Below are 22,777 nucleotides of genomic sequence, written 5' to 3'. Positions count from 1 at the left end.
AAATGTATTTCCCTTCTTTCCAATGGTGAAATGAGAAGATGATGTTATTATGTCAATTTCATGTTGAGTACAGCTGGATTCAGGACATGGTTAGCCTAGCTTAGCATAAATACTGGAAGCAGCGAGAAACATCTGGCCTGAATCTGCCCAAAGAAAAAAGGGCATCTATGTAAAAAAGTAATTAAGCTAATGAACAGGTTGTATCATGTTTTATTCCACTTGGCACAGCTGTCCCCTGACAGCCGCCGTGTGTACAGTATACAGTAAGCTAACTGCTCAATTGTGTTCATTATTTCAATTCAACCTCTGTAAAAACCCTTTTGATTTATTTTTCATTTTTCAGATCTAATATCAGGGACATGAATATGTTTCATGAAAATATACAATAATTCTGCGACAGCTGCGTCTATGGACATTAAAGCAATTAAACATTGAACTGTTTCTTAACAAAGAGTCACACCATGCAACCCTCCAAGAATTTGAATATGAAAGCCAAATGATGATGTAAGCACGAACTAACTATGAACACATCCAAAAAGGCCAATTATTAATTATATTTAATTTAATTTAATTATCTCTCTACATGTCTTATGGGGCTACAAAGACATTATGTATATCACAGTTACTTCCTTCACTTACTGTTTATAGTTTAGTTTAGTTTAGTATAGTATACTAGTAATGGTATTTTTGGACTGTTTGAGCGAAGTGAAGATAAATTGTGTTGTGTTGTGGTCATTTGTCTCCCCCAGGCACCTGCAGCAGACGCTCACCAACCATCAGGCAGAATGTCATATGGGTCGATTGACGGAGGCTCCTTTGGCAGTCGCAACCCATTTGGAGGTCCTACGAGGCAGGGCTACCAGCCAGTAGGTAAGCATTGATTTCTTCATGGCGTCATGTCTTTGGGAGGTCCTTCATCAAGCATTTTACAACAGTTACAGCTAAGTCAGGTTGATTAAATGTGAGACACTGGGACAATTACATGTCTATGATCAGCTGTAATCTCTGGATGGTCTGCCTGCTGACACCAGACTGAAGGGTGTTCAAACAGTCCAGTCGGGATTAGATAGAAATCTGAATGACCTTTTCTAGATCTGCAGATGAAAACAATGACGTGATCTTGGTTAAATGTCTCAGTTGTACAGCTTTAGTCACCTGGACCACTCTGAGTCAGATCTAGTCTGAGTGACTTCGGACTACATGAGAGATTGCGTATCCTGGGTACACCCAAAGACAATTAGACAGTTTGAAGGACATGCATGGTTTCGGTCTTTTGAAGGTGTCACTGGCAGTGAGCTACCAGAGTTTGAACACACTGAAGTAGAAGGTTTTATTTCCTCCTGCATATTTATTTTCAAATTAGATGACTGTGGCTGTGAGTTGTTAGCTGGAAAACACACTTTAACTAGTCCAAGTTGAAATTTGGTAACAACACCATAGAAAATGAATATTTTACATGTTTTTCCTAAAGGTATGACGAGGCGTTTCCCATTTGGAGACTCCAGAGAGGAGCCAAGGTCACATACCTGGCATAGAAAGCTTGAACATATACAGTCATAATTTCAGGCTCTAATGAAAGGTGACACTTAGAGGAATCCTCTCCCATATCCAGAGTCACTGAAGCATAAACTTTATAAAGCTCTTTCCCTTTGTGGATATAAAAAGAGTAAAAATAAATTTTTCATTTTACATTTTACAGTTTTGTGTCTCTGTCTGTCTGTCTGTCTGTCTGTCACATAAACTGTTATCGTCAGTGACATCACAGAACATAAAAAACAATTTTTTAACAATTTACATTTATTTTTAAAACCACTTAGATACCACCAGATAGTTAGGCTAGCCTAGCCACTGAAGCAGGATTTCATTGGCTCTACAAAGTGTCAGTCATCAGCACCATCTTTTTCAGTTGGCTCAACCTTAAGGCCCCTCCTTTGAATGTGGACTCTGGTTGGTCATTGTTGGCTGTGGGCAGGACATGGAAGCTCCTATTGGTCGAGTGAGGTGTCCATTGAAAGGTCAGAGTGCAGCCGTGATGTTGATATCACTATGTGGCTAATATCTACATGCTAACTCAAGTCATGACGGAGAATACGTGGAAAATGATGCACGTCTGCCAGGTAGTTAGGAATGAAGCAGCAGTTGGCCATGTATATTTATTGATATAATAATGTCGTTGGTGCCATATTAAGAGTTTTGAAGGTAAATAAGAAAAATCCGTAGCTCTGTGGGTAGTTTGATTTTGAATTACGTTAATTTGACATGAAATACTGACATTAGTTTGAGTAAACTGGCCATAAGGGCCCTTAAGCAGAATATGGATGATGTCATTACCCGATACTCACCTGTGTAGGTGCCGATTACCTGACATGACCCCGCTGTCAGGTTAGAGGACAGAGAGAAACAGTTTTCTGACTGCACTCGTCACATCAGAATCCTGTTTGGATTATTATTTTCTTTTGAAAAGTCATTATTCAATAAAAGACGCTTTCAGTTATTGAGAATATTATACCTTTGTGCATCTTCATAAGTGTGTGTCTCAGTTACTCAACCTTACCTCCTATGGTTAAAATTTTTTTGATGGATTAGCCACTAGAAAAGCTGTTTTGTTTTATGGATCGGTGGATGAGAATAAAACTATAATCATAAAATTAGACAAGATTAGATAAGACAACATATGCAGGAATTTTTATTTTCTCTTTGCTGCATATGTTGTCAATCTTGATAGAAATCTTTTCTGGCTTCAAGTAGCTGTAATTTATACCTCTATAGTTTTAAAGGAGTATCAATTATAGGTACTTCAAGCTTGAAAAGATTTCTATCAAGATTGACAAAGAGATAATCGAAATTCATCAACTGCAGGATAAAATTAGGAAAGAACAAATAAAGATCTTATATTGGACTTTTGAAGAGGCTTCATATCATCAACTGAAGAGCAGCGGCACTCACTGCAAAGCATGTTATTCATCTCAGTTCATGTCAGTTCATTGTGGCTTTAGAAAAGTTTGTGACAATTTTAGTCGTCACCCACTTTCCTACTTATAAGCAAGTAATCAGAATCAGGTGTTCCAGTCATCACAACACATTTATTATTCATAAAGAAATGAATAATTCAAGCAATCAACACCACATGTACATGAGCTAAAATACCCAAACAAATATGACAATTACATGCAAAAAGTGAACAAATACAGTAAGAGCTGCGCAAACCACAGTGTCCATGTGTCGCTGCGACTCTCCTTTTCCTCCGTTTCTATATATGTAACTATGTGTATCCAAAACTCAGGGTTTGTATGTGTGCATGTACTGGTGTGTGTGTGTGTGTGTGTGTGTGTGTGTGTGTGTGTGTGTGTGTGTGTGTGTGTGTGTGTGTGTGTGTGTGCTCGCACAGAGGTCACAGGTTTTTATAAGGGTTAAGCAGTGTGAAAAGCAGCTTCATTGCATTTGATCCTCTCACTGCTTTCATTAGCCCTGTAATGGGGCAGGAGCAAGATAGAACCCCTGAGGCAAAACATGTTCCCGGCCAAACTGGAGGTGTGTGTGTGTGTGTGTGTGTGTGTGTGTGTGTGTGTGTGTGTGTGTGTGTGTGTGTGTGTGTGTGTGTGTGTGTGTGTGTGTGTGTGTGTGTGTGTGTGTGTGTGTGTGTGTGTGTGTGTGTGTGTGTGTGTGTGTGTGTGTGTGTGTGTGTGTGTGTGACGAGGATAGACAGATGAAGACGAGACTCAGTGGGGATACAGTTAGAGATAAATAGATGACGAGGACAGTGAATGTGTCATGATGTTTTGAGTGCAGTTCTGGAAATATCCATGTGCTTTAATGAGGAACAGAGAAAAGTCTGTTTTTTTTGGCATTCAAAAAGAAGTGAGATGATAGACATTGGCCACCTCACCTCCACGTACTCAAAGAAATTCCCCCAATGTACTCCAGATCATCTTAAAAAGTATGTACTGTATCTCATTAGAGCTCATTACTGAAAGTGTGAGAATGTGAACCACATCTCCTGCTGTCCACACCAAACATGCGTCTGCAGGATGACATAGGAAAGCAAGACGTTAAATGAAACACAATGTTTTTGACTGTGTTTTCTGTTATGGGTCTGCTGTTTCATGTGTCTTTGTATCTGCAGGGAAAACAAATGATAGAATAGATTAGGTTTTTCAACTGATTTAACATTGTACTGAGGTGATTTTTTTTACCCAGAGGGCAGAAAGACTCACGTACTATTAGCTAATAAAATGTGATAGCAAACAGTTGCTTTCTTACACAATGCTGCAGTGGTGCTTTGGCCACCTAATGAATGTCAATCTAATAATCGGGCTTTAGGACATCACCCACCTCTTAGTGCAGGTCACGGTTCGACTTGGCCCCGACTAGTGCTGTGTCCCTCTGACAAGCCTTGTTACAGATAGGCCAGAATGCACTGCGGTGTTAGATCATCCTCAAAGGTCACATGTCACTCTGCTCCCCGTGGACCTCCACTAACTACCCACGACCTCCTGAATCACATTCAGCCACTGATGCTGCCGTCAGAGAGACTTCTGGGTCTGCTCCATCTACTGGAACTCAGTCATTCAGCCTGATGCTCCTTCTCAGCCACTGTGCTCCTCTAATGAAGGTGGTCTGGCATCACCATCCCTGCACACAGGACAGTCTCAGTCCAGACTGTTCAGGTCTGTGGTTCTATCAGAGCAGGGCGACTCCTCTCTTCAGAGAGACCTCCTCTCCTAACACCTCTAACACCCCGACATGTCTAACTAGCTCTGACTATCAACTTTCGGTGCATTTCTATTCTATTTCTAATGACTAAATGTATGTGTGTGTGTGTGTGTGTGTGTGTGTGTGTGTGTGTGTGTGTACACACTGTTAACAGTCTCTGGACATTTAGGGCTATAACTGTATACACTGGCACTCACACACACCAGGAGAGCTGTACCCCACCTACAACACAGGTACCCATATGGTTTTATATGTAATAGAGGCATAAATCAACCAAAACACCACCAGCCTCTGTGTCAAGCTGAGACTTGGCTGCTAAAGTTAGCTCTGACTACTAACACTGCAAATATCCAATTAGTGGTAGTGGTCAGTTAGTGCCAAGCATCAACCTCCAGGGCTGAAACATGAAGTCATCACTGAAGAACCTAATGACCACTAGAGTCCGGCCCCAACAGTGAGTCAATCCCCATAGACTCCCATGTTAAAATGTCCAACTTTACAGCAGAAATAAACATGTTTACAGCCTGGTACAAAAACAGTTTTGGTCTCTAGAGCTAATTTCCTCCTTCATGGCAACAGTTTATATAACTCACCTGTTTACATTTTTATTAAGGACTAAAGTTATGTCCATTTTTGGATTAGCTGGGAGATAGGGGCGGAGTCAGACACTGCCATAATGTCAACGGTGGAGCAGACTACTCTGAGCTTCAAAAAACGCTCATCAGAAAAATGTGGGTGATGCCACAGATTCTACGTCCATCTTTATTTACAGTCTATGGTCTCGGTCTCTCTCCATTAGACAGTATAACCACGCATCACACAGATGTTTCCTAACCCACCTATCACTTGCTCTGTTGCACTTTTGAAGAACAAGGAGCTGCTGGTTCCAGACTGAAATATCTCAAACATCTCTTGTCCTGAAATTTAGTACAGACATTCATGTTCGTCTCCGGGTGAATCACTGATCATACTTTTCATGTGTCACCCTCAACAGGTGAAAATTTGACTTTACCAGAAGCTCGGTTTCTGACCAAATACTGTCAAATCCCATGATGTTCCCACCAGCCTCATCTCTACTTCATGTTTAATTAGCTAATGTTAGCGTACTAACCTGCCAAACTAAGATGGTGAACTGGGTTAACATTGTACCTGCTTAAGGTTAGCATGTTAGCACTGTCATTGTGTCATCTAAAGCTGAGATCGTTGTTCCAGCTAGAATGGAAGTGTTACATGTTATTTCAAGCTGCTCACACAGCCTGTATAAAGATCGTTTCTTCTAACTATGTACAATTTGATTAACATGTTGATATTTATTGTCACTGGAGTGATTGTGGTTCAGACAATCACAGCCTCAGGCAATTTATGAAAAAGCTCAAATTACAGAGCAGAAAATGTACAGCAGTTCATTCAGCCAGTCGGCACAGAGCGTGTATGGAGCTGGTACAAGTGATCATGCTGCAGGTCAGACACACCGTGAAGGGAGAACGGAGGACGTGACAAAGACAAACAAACATCACATATGCTTTTTGTCTCAGGACTCCAGCACACTGTACTCGTGTGTGCTGTGAAATCCTCCCTTTCACTCAGTCTGACAGCCGGCTTCTCTCTCCCAGTCTTCTCTATTGTGGGCAGACAGATGGGAGCCTCAGTCACCAGAAAGGGGGTCTTTGATCACAGTGAAGCCTGGGTACATTATGAGCGATATGAGTGGTGGTGGTGGTGGTGGTGGTGGTGGTGATGCGGGTGGGCGGGGAGGTAGGTAGGGGAATGGTAGAGCAGGAGCCTGTCAGATTTGCCGTTTGTTACTGGGGCTGATCTGAAGGGGAGCTCAGGAAATGATCAAAGCCCAGGTTAAGTCTCTAATAGAGCTGTCGTTTAGACTAATCTCTCTCCTCCCTCTCCCGGCAAGAGCTCTCAGCCCTCCACCCTGCTCTACGAGAGGTGGAGCGTCAGCTCCAACATAGCTGAGAGTGTGTCATTCAGGACCATCGGACAACATGGTTTTAATATCATCACATATTGACACGCCGTATGTTGTTTGTAATAAATACTGGATGGAAAATAAAAAAGGTGCAAAAGCTCACAATGTTAGTCTTTACAGTTTACAACAACAATCACAGTATGACAGTATGACCATTACAGTTTTATTTATTATAAAGAACCTTGCTGAAAGTTCATTTTAAAGATACACTTGTTACTTTTTTCACATCCAATTGCTCAAATCCCAAATTCCCTCCCAGCTTGAAGATAATGGTCTGGGACTCAACTGAGGATTGTGTTGAGTTTTAACGCAGTGAATTGTGAGGATTGTTGGGTCTGAGCTCTACCTCATGAGCTGGACACCAAATATGTTGGATTTCGGTTGTTTATCAGTTTATTGGCTATCATAAATTAAGAAAATATTAATATTAAAAATATTAATGTTAAATAATAACTTTAAAATGAATTAAAGTCCTCGGGGCACCAGCCTAAACTAATAGGCAAAATAGCCAATATGGTTTTAGTCTCAATTTATTACCATTAATTTGAACTCTGATTAACCATTAGCTTACTAACTATAACCAAATTACCATATCAACAGTAAGTTAAAGTTGAAGGATTGCAATTCTACAAAGTAGAGGTTGGCAATATTCACGCTTGTGCAACATTAAACACACCAGTAGTTACTTAAAGACATGTATTTACAATGGAGCAGAGTAAAATACAATGTCTAATCTAGTATATACAGGTGTGTGTGTGTGTGTGTGTGTGTGTGTGTGTGTGTGTGTGTGTGTGTGTGTGTGTGTGTGTGTGTGTGTGTGTGTGTGTGTGTGTGTGTGTGTGTGTGTGTGTGTGTGTGTGTGTGTAGGGGTACGTGTGTGTGTGTGTGTGTAGGGGTACGTGTGTAGGGGTACGTGTGTGTCTGTGGGGACACAAACAAAGGCAAGATGGCTGACTCAAAGTGGTCACTGTGACCACATGACCTGAACAAAAAAGACTACACAAGATGGCGGTAAACAAAGAAACTACTCAAGATGGCCACTGAGACCACCTGGTGTGTGTGGGAGGGAAGGTGTGAGTTTCTTTGTTAGCTTAGCTCATGTAATCTAAAGGTACCAGGTTTGTTTGGTGACACCCTTGGGGGTCACATGTCACACGCTGACCAACACTGGCTGGCCAGTGGGGTCCGCGAGGGGAAAGGTCGTCCCCAGGTGTGAACGGTGAGGAACTGTGGAGTGTGAGTTCCTTTGTCCAGTGGAGCAAAGAAACATCTGGTCTCTCTTGGATGATGAGTCCCAACAGGATATAGATACTAACAGAAAAGAGAACAGACAGACAGACAGACAGACAGACAGACAGACAGACAGACAGACAGACAGACAGACAGACAGACAGACAGACAGACAGACAGACAGACAGACAGACAGACAGACAGACAGACAGACAGACAGACAGACAGACAGACAGACAGACAGACAGACAGACAGACAGACAGACAGACAGACAGACAGACAGACAGGAAACATGTTCCCTATAAAATTGAGGTTGAGGTATTTTGCTTGGAAATAGTTTTTAGAGCAGGACTTAACACAAGGCTGAAAAGCCTTACTTAGCTTCATTTATGTAACCCAGTATCACAGATCATAAATGAGCCCCAATGGGTTTTACAGCACAACAACCTCTGTTCTTAGACTTGTAAATCGGACAAGGAAATAAAAAAGAAAAAAAAGGACAATACCTCAGATGGAGCAACTGAGGAGGGGTCAGGGATGGACAGATTCAGGAAGACATCAAGCAACGTCTGGTACTGCCAAACAGATAGGACCTGAATCACACAACCTCCCCTCCACTGTGAAGACCTGGGGAGAGGACAGACTACACAAACACATGAGAAGCAAACTCCAGCTCAACATTCACACACACAGGAAAAAGAGAAAAAAAACACACAGTTGGAGAGAGGGACTTGAAGAACATTCACACAAGGGAGAGAGACATCTGGAATGAGACACCAACAGCCAGGAGAGGGTGAGATGTCCCAGGATGGTCGATGGTCCAGCAGAGAGGGAGAGACAGTCTGGACTCTGTTGTGCTTGAGGGAATAAACAAACGGAGGTTGAGAGGTATGCTCTGGTTATTCAATTGTTTACAGTAATCACTTCAGGACAACGCAGACTATACTCCACGTACGAGGTTTAATAAAGTCGTCGAGACTTACCTGCCGGTGGGAGAACGGTAACGAGTACAAGGCCTGAAGTAATCGGAGAATAAGCCACTAACTGAGAGTTAAAGCATGAAGATAAGTTTAAAGTTTGGATTTAAAGGCCTCAGCAGAGTCAGACAGTCTGATGTCAGCGGGTTGTTCCACAGGAAGGAGACATAAAAAGGAAAAGGCTGTGCAGCCTGCAGACTTCTGTTCTAGCTCTGGGGACAGACAGGAGACCTGTGAGAACGCAGAGGACATCCACCACCAGTGACTGGGATGATAATAAGCTCTTTGTGATATTGACATATTCAGGGAACTTGTGAGTAATATAACGGGGGAGGGAGACCGGCTCAATGTTGAAAAACCTGGCTATCAGTCTGCATTCTTAGGATCTCCCGACCTGGACATGTTAACGAAACTAGTGAACTCCAAAACCGCACTACCCGTAAACCTAGCAGGATCTCTAATCACCTGTGACCTGCTGAGGACTAAGACCCTCATATCAAATGTGATTTAAACACCTGTCTATATTCCCAGATCAAAGAGCAGCACCCAGTACAGGAGGAGGACGGCTGTCCACTTTCACCAGAAAGATGGCACGTTATCAACAAAATCAAATCACTGCTCTCCACAGTGACGAGCCACTCCAGCTGTTCAGAGAAGTGAGCTGCTGTACATCCCATCATTACCCTGCATGGCTGAGGGACCAGAGACAGTTAATGGATGCCGACTCATCTCTCTGGCGAAGTCAAACATCCTGGCTAGGCCTCCCTTTCTGACCTCAGACGGCTCATCCTATCGTGATTAGGGTCGACATGGATACCAATGTTGCTAATGCTAGTGGTAGAGTGTAGTGAGGTTCCCTTTGATGCCAGCACCCTACGATTAGCCTCCGTGACTCCGAGACTCTGGCCCCAGGTAGAGCATAAACAGTGGCTGGTCCCCTCTTACTAACAAGCATTACTCAACGCTACAAACTGGCCAGTTCAAAAACTTGTTTGCATTCATCAGGTGAGACCGCAGATCAGAGCGGTTCCACACCGGCGGACAGGGACAAACTCTGCATCATCACGAGGCTATGCTAGTGCTAGTGCTAACACTGACAGGCTGACTTTCAAGTCTGTTTCTAACGCTATTTGGAGAGCAGATCACATCTATCGTAACGTAAAGGAGAGATGAGTTGTTCTAGCTGACGGACCTGTCCTTCTAGCAGCTAACACAAACCATCATAACACAGATAGCAAGGCAACATTAGCTGTGGGTAACTACAGGCTAAGTCGGTAGGCTAGGAGCTAAGCTAACAGGGTGGCAACAGGCTAACCACTAATACTAAGAATGTTTTGAAATAGAAAGTCTGTTTCAGGTATACCCTTGAGTATGAAGGAACAATTTGATGTGGTTTTCAAGCTACAGTATCTCTGGAGTGTTAGACAGACTGGTGGATCCTTACTTGAAAAACTTGTGATGGAAAACTGAGATGCAGCACTTAAAGAGCACTGGAGTGAGGAGTGAATCCTTATACTGATGTCCTTGAAACTAAACCAGCTCATCCTCTTCTACTCCACCTGTATTTTTGAGACTAAATGGCTAAAATGAAGTAGCATCAGCTCCTGAATCAGATATGCATGTATCCTACTAGAAATTTATGGGGTTCAATTTGAAGAAGTCAGCACAACATATTTGAATCTTACACTGTTCCAGCCATGCTGTTTGCATGGCTCTGGGACAGTGTTAGTTGGTTGATCCATGATTTTTGTCCAGACTAAAAATATCTCAATATCTCTGTAGCTTTACAGAGTTGTTGTAGATTCTTGTTCCATGTCTATGTAGTTCTCCGAAAAGATACAAAGAAAAATGTGTCAATAATCTGTTTATGGAAGGTGGATAAGGAAGATTTGTCGTTTCCCCCTGTAGAGCCAGTTTTAAAGTCAATGAAAACCCCAAATGTCTACAGGGAGAAACATCAGGCTTTTCATTTACTCGTTTATTCCTTTTCTTAACTTGACTATTGAGTCATTATTGTTTTGCAGGACTTCCTACATACACAGGAGGGATCAAGCTCAAAGGTGTTCAGTTTACTTTTATGTATGACAAAGCACATTTTTATTCAATATTTGTGCTTGACATTAGTTGATCAACTAATCAGTTAATCAGTTAGTTGTCATGGTGACGGATGTAATCGTCATCCTGGCCTGACAGCAGCGTTTCATCCCGCCCACGTTGCCCATCACAGTTTAAGGAGCCCCACCTGGTTCTCTGCAGCAGACAGCAGTGCTGGGCGTTGGACCTGACCCGTGGATGTGCTCACATTGTTAGCTCCCTGTGATGAGCCCTCTAGAGACAGAGCCCTGCTTATTAGTCTTGAATGAAGCAAGAGGGTGGAGTGGGTGTGACAGCGCTGTGATGAGCACTTGCTCCTCCAGCTCCATGCACTGCTGATGGGCAGTAAGTGGCCAAAGTGGGCCATGTGTTAGACGGCCACGCATGCATTAATGGACCAACTGAGACGCCATTGATCTCCAGCCCTCTGTGACCCTGCATCCTTATATGTGGACTTCTGTTGACTTTGGCCCTTCTGTGCACTGGGTCTCTATTGATGCTACCAGATAGCAGCACAATCTCTGGAGCTTCATTAGCATGTTCGGTAGACTGCAGCATTTTGACTGTAGAATTAGCTTGTTATGTGCTGTAAAAATAACACCATAAATAACATGGTTACAGACCCTCTGATGTTTTTATATAATACAGACATATGATGAGTGACATAATCGTCAACACCATGACTGAGTGTTTCCACCTTGAACTGCAGTGAACCAATGACAGTCTCATAAAAACAGATACGTCACAAACCTCAGGAACCAACCCTGTAGACTTGTGGGGACGGGGGCAGGGCTAAATAAACCTGAAACCTTGTCAGTACAGAGAGAGAGAGTTAGCATTAGCGCAACTGCTAACACTGTGTTAGCCACTGCCAGTTTCAAGCTAACAAACAACATAAACAAATGAAAGATGCTAACTACGCTAACCGCTCTGATCCGTCTGCTAGTCTCTGGTTCTGGTCTCAGACTCCTCCTCTGAGTCTGGGTCTGACTGAGGCTCAAACATGTGGCTGAGTCTCTCTGATGTTTCCTCCTCTGACCATCTTGATGCTCTCTGCTCCTTCACCTGTCCACCTGGAGCCAGCAGGTGGTGGGCGGGGCACATTCAGGAAGTAAGAGGAGATGAGCTTCAGACCCAGTTTTTTTTGTTTTGTTTTTTTTTTTACATTTATTGTGTGAAAACCATCTGATTGATTAGTCCAGCACAGGTCCAGTGTTTTGCCATAAATACAATATGTTGTTTCAAATATGCAAATATGATGTCACCAAAACACTCAAATCACTTATTTTTGTACATCACACTGGGGGTGAACCTCTCTACTGGTGATCAATTATCTGATTCAAATCAATCTTCATTTGAATAATCCGATATCGATTCATAAAATACAGAGATCAATCTTTTAATAAATGTCTGTAACAGTCTCCTGTGGATGGGTGAAGCTGTAAACTCGTTAGTCTCGTGACCACTCGTCTCACGAAACAAGATCTGGTCAAGTGACGTGAGGACATAAAGGCTCCATTGAAGGCTGAGGTCTAAAGGCAGATGAGTGGCTGAATCTCAGATTTAAAAACTATGAAGACAGAGAAAAGCTGGACAAAAGGAAAGCTGCATGCAAAGTGTGAAGAAGAAGCTGTTTGTAGTTGTTCACACACAGTGAACATTCACATCCAAGAAAAACTGCTATTGGAACTGAAATTTCTCTCGCTGATTCAGTGTTGTATTTTATCAGATTTCTTTGGAAAAAACAGAAAAACAGAAATGTAGAAATATCCTGGGCCTTAGCCTCATCCTAAGAAGAATGAAATGTCAACAATTTTACCCGTTTCATTCATCATGTTCACATTGTAGAAATGTATTTTGAATATTTATAAAAATTAAAAAAAAAATTTGGAGGAAAGAAATCAATAAAGAAAAAACATAAGTGAAAATTCGAACAAAAAATTGTAATTTATTCATCTAATTTGATGGGTAGCTGATGTGCAGCATAATTAAGCTCAAATTGAATTTCAAATTTGTTCTTCATGTTTCTCTTAACCTTCTGTCAGCTGTCCTCACAGCAGAGAGACGAGCGTTCAGCAGCAGAAAAGAAAAATGGAGAAAAAAAAAAATCAGGTTTGATCTCCTCCCTGATGAAATGAGTAGAGACTAATATATATTTAAGATTTAAATGTGGCTGTAAAAAAAGTTGCACCGCTGCTTTCGCCTGATTGAGCTGCCGACGGTAAGGAGTTAAAAACATCAAATGTATTTTTATCTTTTGCAGAGGAGTCTTCGCTCATTAAACCGCTCATAATAGATTCATTTGTCTTGCGCGCAGCTATAATTGTTTTGTGGAAAGGTCATGTTTTGTATCAAATTCGGCACTGAGCAATTTGTTATTTTTAGATGCCTACAGTAAGGATGAAGGATCATGGACGTAATTACACTGGCCTGACGGCATTGTGACAATGTGGACGATCCATCAGGTTTAAACGGGGAAACAAATGTGCTGCAGCTGAAAAATCTCTCTGCTTTTCTGTGCATCACACTGCTAATTGTGCTCTCGTTTTCTGTTAACAAGAATTTATAGTCTCCATTTGCATCACAGGGACCCGAACTTTGAAGATTTTATTTAGAAGGAATCACGTCAGCGATGCCTCTCTCTAATTGTTTAAACTCAATCATTTTGGTAGCTTAGCATTCATTATCTTTGCAAACCTTTTCTCACACTGTTTGCGAATGTTCCGTCTCCCGCTGAACAGAGGAGTGAGGTGAAATTCTGAGGAAGCTTTTGTCAGAGAAAGAGAAATATGCTGGCGACCTGCAGCATGTGAACAGCATGGTGTTCAGCCTGACCAGAACAAAGCTGCTCCTGATAATGATTTCATGTTGGTCTGCATTTTCTGCACGTTCTGGCCACAAGGGACACGATGGCTCAGTAAACAGAGCAGAACGCCTCCAGACGGCTTCATGTGGGGGGGCGATGCTGCACAGTATGGGTGTGTGTTTGTGTTTGGGGGGGTTGGGGGTGGGGGGTGGGGGGGGGGGGGGGTATGTACGCCTCCTCCTGAAGTCAAGGTGAATCTTTTATGAATTCCTGTGGTTTGCTCACTCTGCTCTCCAGGTTCTCCGAGCTTGATTCAGTCATCTGCCTAAAATAACCCTGTTCGTCCAGGATGAAGTTCCTCTGCTATTTTCCAGCATCAGTCATTTAAGAAGTCAGAAACTGGGCATATGTTCACATGGGAATTGAGCTCAATATATAGCTGCAGTTAAAGCACAAAACAACAAAAATAAATTCAGTGATATATGAGATAAAGCCACCTATCAATAAAGTTAGAATGTAAAAGCCCACACTGGCCCATTGAAGGACTTCCAGAAGTTCTCTATTCCCACTTAATGTAGAAACACAGGTCAGTCCCTGATAACGTAACGATCAAATCATTTTTCATTATGGCCACCAGTTTATTTATTGCATCTTTGCTTCTGGGAAATGAAGTTTTTACTCCTTTTTGTCATCTGTTTGGGAGACAGCTCAAAATCCTCCACCGCCCTCAGAAACTATGTCTATGGAGAAACAGCCAGTCAGACGCACCAACAGTGTTGCAGTGAATGAAAAACGCTTTCCAGAAAAACACAGTAACTAACTGAGGATGCAGACAGTTTCTCAACTCTTACCTGAACACCATGTCAAAAACGTGTAGCCTATATATATAAACTCAAAGCTCTACCACAGCTGTTCACAAGTGTTATGGCTTCTAGAACTAACTTCTATTTCTTTTACATACACATTCCTGGTGCCATGAGCTTTCTATGTGGTCATAAAAAACATGAGTAGGGTCATTGATAATCTCATAGGGCATGTTTAAGATCAAGCCGAGCAAGATGTCTCTGTGTTTTGGCAATAATTTTAGAGCAGGATTTTATGACACTTTGCAATCTGTTCCTCTCCTTTTGACAAAAGATCATAAATCAACAAATACTTGTTGTCAATATTCCTACAATCTCCAACCAGAGAATTAAGTTTTCCCCAGCAGCCTCTTAGACCGGTTTGTGTTTCAGACTAGAGAAAGTGAACTCAAAGCCTCTCTGCTCCACCTGCAGCAGCAGCTGTTGGGAGCAGGCCAGGTTCTCATTCCCTCCATCAGCTGCTCAGTGGCTAAATTGCAGATTTTTTGGAAAGAGTAAAATATGTCCCTCCTCAGAGAGGGAAGACAGCCGCTGACCTCCGGCATAATGAGATGGGAGCTCTTGATTAAGTTCGTCTCTGATTTGAGAGTATAATTGAACATGTTGCAGATAGCACATTTGTGCTATCGACAAGCTACTCCAGGAGGGCATGATGGTAATTCATCCCCTGTGTGCTCAAGACTCACTCATTACAGTAGGAGAAATCAGGACACTTTGTATTGATTATTCACAGCTTAAATAAAGTGAGGAAAAAAAAACCCAACCCCAGCCAACTGATCATCGCGTATAATCAGTTCACTGGGGTTTATCATTAGCACTTAGAAAGTAAAATTGTGCCCCACAGCTTTGTTTTTTAATTCCACTTCAGACACTTGTTTTTCTTTTTTACAGAAACTCTGTTTGTAGAACAGATACTGAAAACTCTAAATCCTATCAAGGACATATGAAGTCATTCAAATATTGTCTCATGTCCTGGCTCTACGGCGACTGGAGACTACAAAGATTTGCAAAAATGAAAAAGAATCGTCTTATTTGATGAGGATAATTATTTTCTATCAATTACAAACATCAGGAATTCAGCCAAAATTATAGAAAAGAAAATCAGAAATATAATTACCTTTAGTCATTAAAGTGAGAAACTTTATTGGTGTCACTTTACAATAAGACTGGTTTATAATTCGGTTATTGATTAGCTTTGTTAGCACTTTATAAATCATAAATAAACAAGTTATAACACAGTTTTCATACATTGATACAGGCTCACTATTTTGCAAGATCAAGTTTATGCTTACTGCTCATTAATCTGACTAATGAGTTACTATTATTTATAACTGGTAAAATGAGCCTTATAGTAACTCATTAAATGATGATGAGATATGAGGCTTAAAGGTACGGATAAACAGGTCAGTACAAGCAACAGGTCACTGCTGCCCTTTTTATCTAATATGTTATAACAGCGTATAAATTATTATTATTAAACTAGTCATAAGCCATTCATTAATCCTTTATAAGTGAAATCTGATTGTGAAGTCGTATCACTTTATTTTCCACAATCAAATGATTTATGGAATTTCAGAAGTGCCAAATATCGCTAGAAGATTCAATATGTGATCAATGACATAATTTATAACAGAGAGTAAATACAAACAGTTTAACATGAAAGATAAGATTTACCGATGAATATCACCATTCCAAAAATATGTAGTTATTAAAAACTTAGATCAACCAACTCTGTGTATTTGTTACAGTTGCAGATAACTGCAGATGTGGAGATGTAGTTTGTAATAAACAAAGGGGTGAGAGGGTGAGAAGTGGCGTTTACACTCAACAAGAACTAGACAACGAAAGGAGGTAAAATCAACCCTGTATTTCAAAATAAAACAGGAGTCCAGTGAGTCACATGAAGGCAGATCCTTAGCTAAAATAACTTTGCGCTAATAAGTCGTGATCATCGGGATTCAATTAGCAGGTAAATGAAGATGGTGACCGCGGTAAACATCGGCTTTGTGAGCATCGTAGCATGTTGGCATCAGCATTTAGTCCCACAACGTCTTCTAAGTCCAGGCACCAAGAGCTGCTCCAGACGTTTTATCACATGATTCATATTTCTCACACCCCTCAGAAGCTTTTCCAAAAGTGCCTCTGCAGGGATGTAATTTAGGACAAAATGAAAGTTGTGACTGTATCAGACACACTGCTCAAACCACAGGGAGACTGAATTTGTCAAAAGTGATTTTGTGAGGGCAATGCATATCAGCAGAGCTTTGAAGTGGCACGCTGATATGGGCATGTTAAAGTGTCGACATGTTAATGTGAGAGAACAGTTTTCAAGTGTGAAAAGATAAGAAGCTGCTGAATTGATCCAAAGCATTCGCCAAAACAGTGATGGTGAAATAACCCTCTATGGATCCCGCAACCTTCCAGGGAACAGCGGAAGTTTATGAAATGAGCATGAAATCAGAAGAGCAGATTGTGTGTTGTGGGTTCTAATGTGAAAATTACATTCCTCACCCATGGCAGGATTGTGTGTTTTTATTTTCACAACAGTATGTAAAACAGATCGTTGCCTAAAGTTAGAGTCATCGCCTTCAGATTCAAGAAAATACTTCTGATTTAAAGTGCAATAAATGATGTTATGAAGGTATGTGATATAGTTCAATCTGAGTATCCTAACACTTAATGCAACGTGCATGACAGTTCATGCTCTGTACTCTCATTCATGTTTTCCCTCTGTTCACTCTGTGGAGAAGGCTGTGATGAACAGAATATGCTCCGGTGCCGTGGTGCACGTGGAGGCTGACTGTTGGCCTTTCTCAAGGAGCTTGGATTGACTCTGGTTACAAGGAACTGCAGATGCGCCTCTGGCACCACGACTTATTATGTTGTGTTGTTTTCCATTGAAAGTCCATTGTCATCCCATCTGGGTAGGTGAAGTGGAAGAGCAGGTGTAGCTTCTCTCAGGAGGTGCTCTTGAGCAAGGCCTGAACCCACAACTGCTCCAGCAGCTGCCCAGTGGTCAACGGATCAGTGTGTGCTGTTGGAGGTGTGGAAATGTGTGAGTGCTTCAGGAAGATGAAGCCATTCTCAGTGCGACTTCCAACATAACGTGTCTCAGTCAGGTGTTGTTCCACCCCGTGGGGCGTGTGCGGAGGTGAGACTTCGGTTCATGATGCTCACCCACCTGTCGCTCAAAGAGGCCACGCCCTCAATTCTCCATAACTTTAGTCGTTATTAAAATGTAAACTGGTGAGTTATATAAACAGGTGTCATGAAGGAGGAAATTAGCTCTAGAGACCAAAAGTGTTTTTGTACCAGGCTGTAAACATGTTTATTTCCGCTGTAAAGTTGGACATTTTAACATGGGAGTCTATGGGGATTGACTCACTGTTGGAGCCAGACTCTAGTGGCCATTAGAGGAACTGCAGTTTTTAGCTCTTCTCTGTTGATTCTTCATGTTTCAGCGTCGGAGGTTGAAACATCACTTTCTCCACATCTCTGTAGACCAGAGCCTCTGGTTTCTGCTCCAATCAACTCTCAGATGTGGATTCATCTTTGTACTGAGAGTTTCCTACTATAACATCCCTCTGTGTGTAACTGTCAATGGCACTTCCTGTTAACACAGTCTGACCACGTCCTGCATTCACGTCGTCAGTCACCTGCGCAAGAGCTGATCTTCTGGTTTTCTTACACCGGATCTCACAGTCATCAAATGTCAAATCGTGTTCACTGACGTCTTTCCTGCAGAGATAAATACAGATGTCACCTTAGGCCCCAACAAATTCACCCACAGAGCATGATTGGATGCTAATTGTTTAATCGTAACATGCAGTGCAGGTGTGTGGAAGTATCTGCATTTGTTCCGTTTCTCCACTCGTTTTTTTTTTTTTTTCCTTTAATTTGTCACCAGCCTGTATACGCAGCCATCCTGCATGCCCATCCAGCGACCGGCCGGTCTACCTCCACTGTAGCATGAACACTCAATGTCCATCCATCATGGTAAATGAAAGGTGTACAAAGCCGGTGTTAAAGATGCGTGCGTATATTGAGATAGCATTAAAAGCGCACTAAAGGGCCTTCAGTTGAAAAATGAGCCATTTTTAAATGTATCACAATCTTGTAATTCTGCTCGAGTGGCTGCATGCGATCATGTTATTACCTGGACGATTTGTCAGTGTAGCTCAGTGAGTAGAGTTAATGACTTGTGATGTTCAGTGGAGGTCTCAGTTCCTCCCACACTGTTTCATTGTCCAGCTCTGCTTTGTCTTTGACTTCACCTCTGCTCGTCTGTGTCTCTTTATTTCATTTCAATATTTGATCCCTCTTTCCTCAAATACTACTTCTTTAAAACATTTCCTCACCTCTATATTTTATCTATAGCCCTGTAGCTTTGACCACGTCAGAAAGAAAATGCAGATAGCACTCACTGGCTGCAGTATTTGACAAAAGGGTGGGTGAGATGGCTCATACAGGTCGTGATGTTGATCTCTTCCTGCTGTAATGGCTCCAGGCCATTAACCCCCCCTGTCATTTGCAGTGACATGTGCTTTTGAACAAGGAAAATGGTCCTGCCCTCATAAGTTATACAGCAGACTCACCACTCCTGCTGCCAGCCTGTGGCTTCGTGCCATGCCATTTTCCCCGTCCAGTCTATCATCATCGCTGCAGTTAGATCCTGCATTAGAGGCTCCCGCAGCCTTTGATGTCCGCTCAGTTTCCACATCCATTCATTACAACAACAATACACACTCTTTCAATATAATGAATGTAAATGTCAATTTTCCTACCATCTCCCGTCGCTAATTAATGTAACTTTGATGTGTCAATTCTTTAAAGTCTTTCAATTTTCAATTAATTAGATTTTCTAAAACTGCCTTTGTCAGCTTGGCTTGTTTTGTTTAACATTTAACCAGAGAGGCCGAATAACACTCACGTTGTTCCTGCATGTAAACTGATGTAATAATTCAGTTACTTTTAAATGTGAGCAAAACATCAGGCTTCAGAATCACCATCAGCTTGCTTCTTATTCTCGGTCATGTGTGTGCAGTCTGTCATGTATAAACACCTGTGACCAAGAGTCGGCCCTCCCGTAAGAAACGAGCCCACAGGTCGTCTGTGCAGCAGGTTATTATGACCCCTTAGGTTTCGTTGCTAGGCGACATCTAGTTGTTGTAGTAATGATGACAGGAGCAAAGGGAAAAGTGCAGTGACGTAGTATACAGAGAGACAAAGTCCACGTCAGGAGGAAGCTGTGGTGGATGGATGAATATGACACAGGAGAGCGGTGTTTGATTCCCATGTGAAACCAGCTGTTTATATAGTAACCATGACAACAAAGAGCATCTAATGCTGGGTAAAGTACTTATTTTAACCGAAACCACCATCTTTTCCTGAACCTAACCAAGCCATGACTGTTTATTATTGCAACTATGGTGACGAAGGTCCAGTACTCCTGCCACTTTGGGGCCCTTTTTCAGGAGCCACTCCTATAGGTCATATGAGATGGTGGGTGGTTGTTACCTGGTTGTTCAGGTTGGAGGAGTTGTTGTGTGACCACTGTGTCGAGCTATTTTGTTATGGCAGGAATTATTCTCTGCTCTTTTGGCTCACTAAACTTTACGATCTAATTTTTTCTGGTACATCAATAAATATTTTAAGCATCATTCAGCCAAGCAACTGTGTGAGGCTGTACCTGAGCTAAATGCTAATATCAGTATGCTATAACGCTTACACTGACAGCATAACAACGCTGAAGCTTCAGTGCAGTAGGAGACCTTGAGGTAAGAACTAAATCTGATCAGTGAGGCACAGTGCAAGGAGAGCAAGTAAAGAAGCGACGTGAAAGTTGATAGTCAGAGCTAGTTAGACATGTCGGGGTGTTAGAGGTGTTAGGAGAGGAGGTCTCTCTGAAGTGAGGAGTCGCCCCGCTCTGATAGAACCACAGACCTGAACAGTCTGGACTGAGACTGTCCTGTGTGCAGGGATGGTGATGCCAGACCACCTTCATTAGAGGAGCACAGTGGCTGAGAAGGAGCATCAGGCTGAATGACTGAGTTCCAGTAGATGGAGCAGACCCAGAAGTCTCTCTGACGGCAGCATTAGTGGCTGAATGTGATTCAGGAGCCTGTGGGTAGTTAGTGGAGGTCCACGAGGAGCAGAGTGACATGTGACCTTTGAGGATTATCTTACACCAGATGTACCACCACATCTGTAAGGGTTTCATTGTGTGTGAAGGGAGGCCCCCCCAGAGGAGCGTCGCAGTAGTTGAGGTGAGAGAGAACCATGACCTACGTACTGAGTCAGGTAAGACCTGAACACGGAGCACAGCTGATGCTGATGGGAGTCTCATTGGTTTTGCAGGTATCAGGTAGTAACTGCAAGTTTTGGACAACATAACATTCTAACTTCATGATGTCATTAAACAGTTATTACAGTTCACCCAGTGGGAACATTTCACAGTATCTAGCCAATAGTTGTTAAAAGGTGGTGAATAAAAATATTCATATATTTCAGTTATGTTTGAAGCGCTATCAAAGTAACAGATATTGGTTCTTATAGACAGACGAGGCCTCGTGCATCAGTCTGCTTGAAAACTTTTTATGTCGTTTTGTCTCAGTTAATAATTATTGAGGCCTCGTATTCACCTCACTTTGCACCAGGGAAACTCTTACATCATGTAAGAGATGATTTATCACCTAAAAAAAACTCATGAACTCATCTGACAGCGTCAGTTACAGGTAATGAGAGAAAAGTATAGAATACCATGGACAAAGTGTCCGTTGGTTGTCTATCTGTTACTGGAGCTAGATAGTACAGCATCAGGCAGATAGTAGTGAGCTGTGGTGTTGCCGAGGAGGGATGAGCATGTTGAAGACTTCAATAATTTGATGGCCAGTAAGACGTCACTAGGAAGTTATATTAGCAACCGCGACAAAACAGTTGCTTAGCATTTGTACAGAGAAGTTAAAAACAGGAAGGTTCCCGTTCAAACTAACTGAGATGCTCCAGAGCCGTGATGATGTCTGTTCATGTCCTACTGCAGATGTTTTCTCAGTAACTCAGTTCTCTTGGAAAATTGCTGTAATATTTTAGCGCATCTCTGCAAGTATCTGCATAATTGAAGGTTGGAATGGGTTTAAAGAGACATGTGAAAACGCATAAAATTCAAGCGGCATTACTTGATAATTTTAGCCACTTTGAGGCAGCTCAACGAGTTCCAACCTCAAAACTGAGGCGTATGATCAGGATAAAACCAAATCAAGGAACTAAAAGAGACCAAGAGGCCGGGGGACGCTTTCCAGGGAAAATGCAGAGCTGAGGGGAATGAATCAAGACAGAATAAACAACAACTTCCCTTTTCTCCCGCGGAGATATCAAGTGTGATGGATAAACAAGAGAAAAACAGACAACCACACAGACAGACAAGTGAAAATGTATAACTGGGTATATTTCTGTGTTTTTTGTGTGGTCGCAGTGGTCCCTCCATGCCGCCGCTGTGTGCTCAGCTCTCCCTCTGCTGCAGTGTCACACTCCACTGGGCTGAGAAGTGTTTGCTGATATCATGTTTTTTTTTTTTTTTTCCAAAGCCACACAGGTCAGCCCCTCGGAACTGCAAGATGTGTTTCAGGAGACCTCCTCCAATATCTTCCAGATCAACGCCAACGGTAAAAGACCTTCCATCAGTAACATTCAGTGTGAATGTGCTACACGTGCTTGTGCATGAATTTGTCCTTGTTATTGCTCCTACGTCCTAACATGAATACTCTGAAACCTTTGACCTGCCCCTCCTCTCTCCACATGGATTCTTAGTTCAGGGTTGAAAGTTAGTTTAGGATCAGATATTGTATTTGTTTTTCAGAGAACTAATTTGAAATGTACTGTTAATGTAGATCCTAACACTAAATCTACAACAAAATGCTTCATTCACTTTAAGTCAAATGTGCTTTCGTACTAACACCAATCTGAAACCTAAACTCAGACTTTAATCTTAAACTAACTTTCATGCCAATTTTTAAACTCACAGTCACAAACCTCTTACCAAATCTAAACATATAGTTCTCTGTGTTCTGCATCATGAACTGTTTGGTTGTAAACTAACCATGAGCAGAATCTTAA

General features: G+C 42.0%; 1 protein-coding gene across 4 annotated transcripts in view; it reads left to right on the top strand.

Moving 5' to 3' along the window:
* The window catches only part of tsnare1 (T-SNARE Domain Containing 1), a 179,824-nt gene that overhangs the window by 37,936 nt on the left and 119,111 nt on the right, over positions 1–22,777 (top strand). For all 4 annotated transcript variants that reach the window (XM_056381151.1, XM_056381152.1, XM_056381150.1 and 1 more), the window contains 2 exons: positions 750–870; positions 22,249–22,326. In XM_056381151.1, coding sequence (XP_056237126.1) covers positions 786–870; positions 22,249–22,326 — 163 coding nt within the window. In that variant the 5' untranslated portion in view covers positions 750–785. The remainder of the gene's footprint in view (positions 1–749; positions 871–22,248; positions 22,327–22,777) is intronic.

The sequence above is a fragment of the Seriola aureovittata genome, chromosome 7 (genome assembly GCF_021018895.1).
Source record: "Seriola aureovittata isolate HTS-2021-v1 ecotype China chromosome 7, ASM2101889v1, whole genome shotgun sequence".
Taxonomy (NCBI): domain Eukaryota; kingdom Metazoa; phylum Chordata; class Actinopteri; order Carangiformes; family Carangidae; genus Seriola; species Seriola aureovittata.
This window is presented reverse-complemented; position numbering and strand designations above follow the sequence as displayed.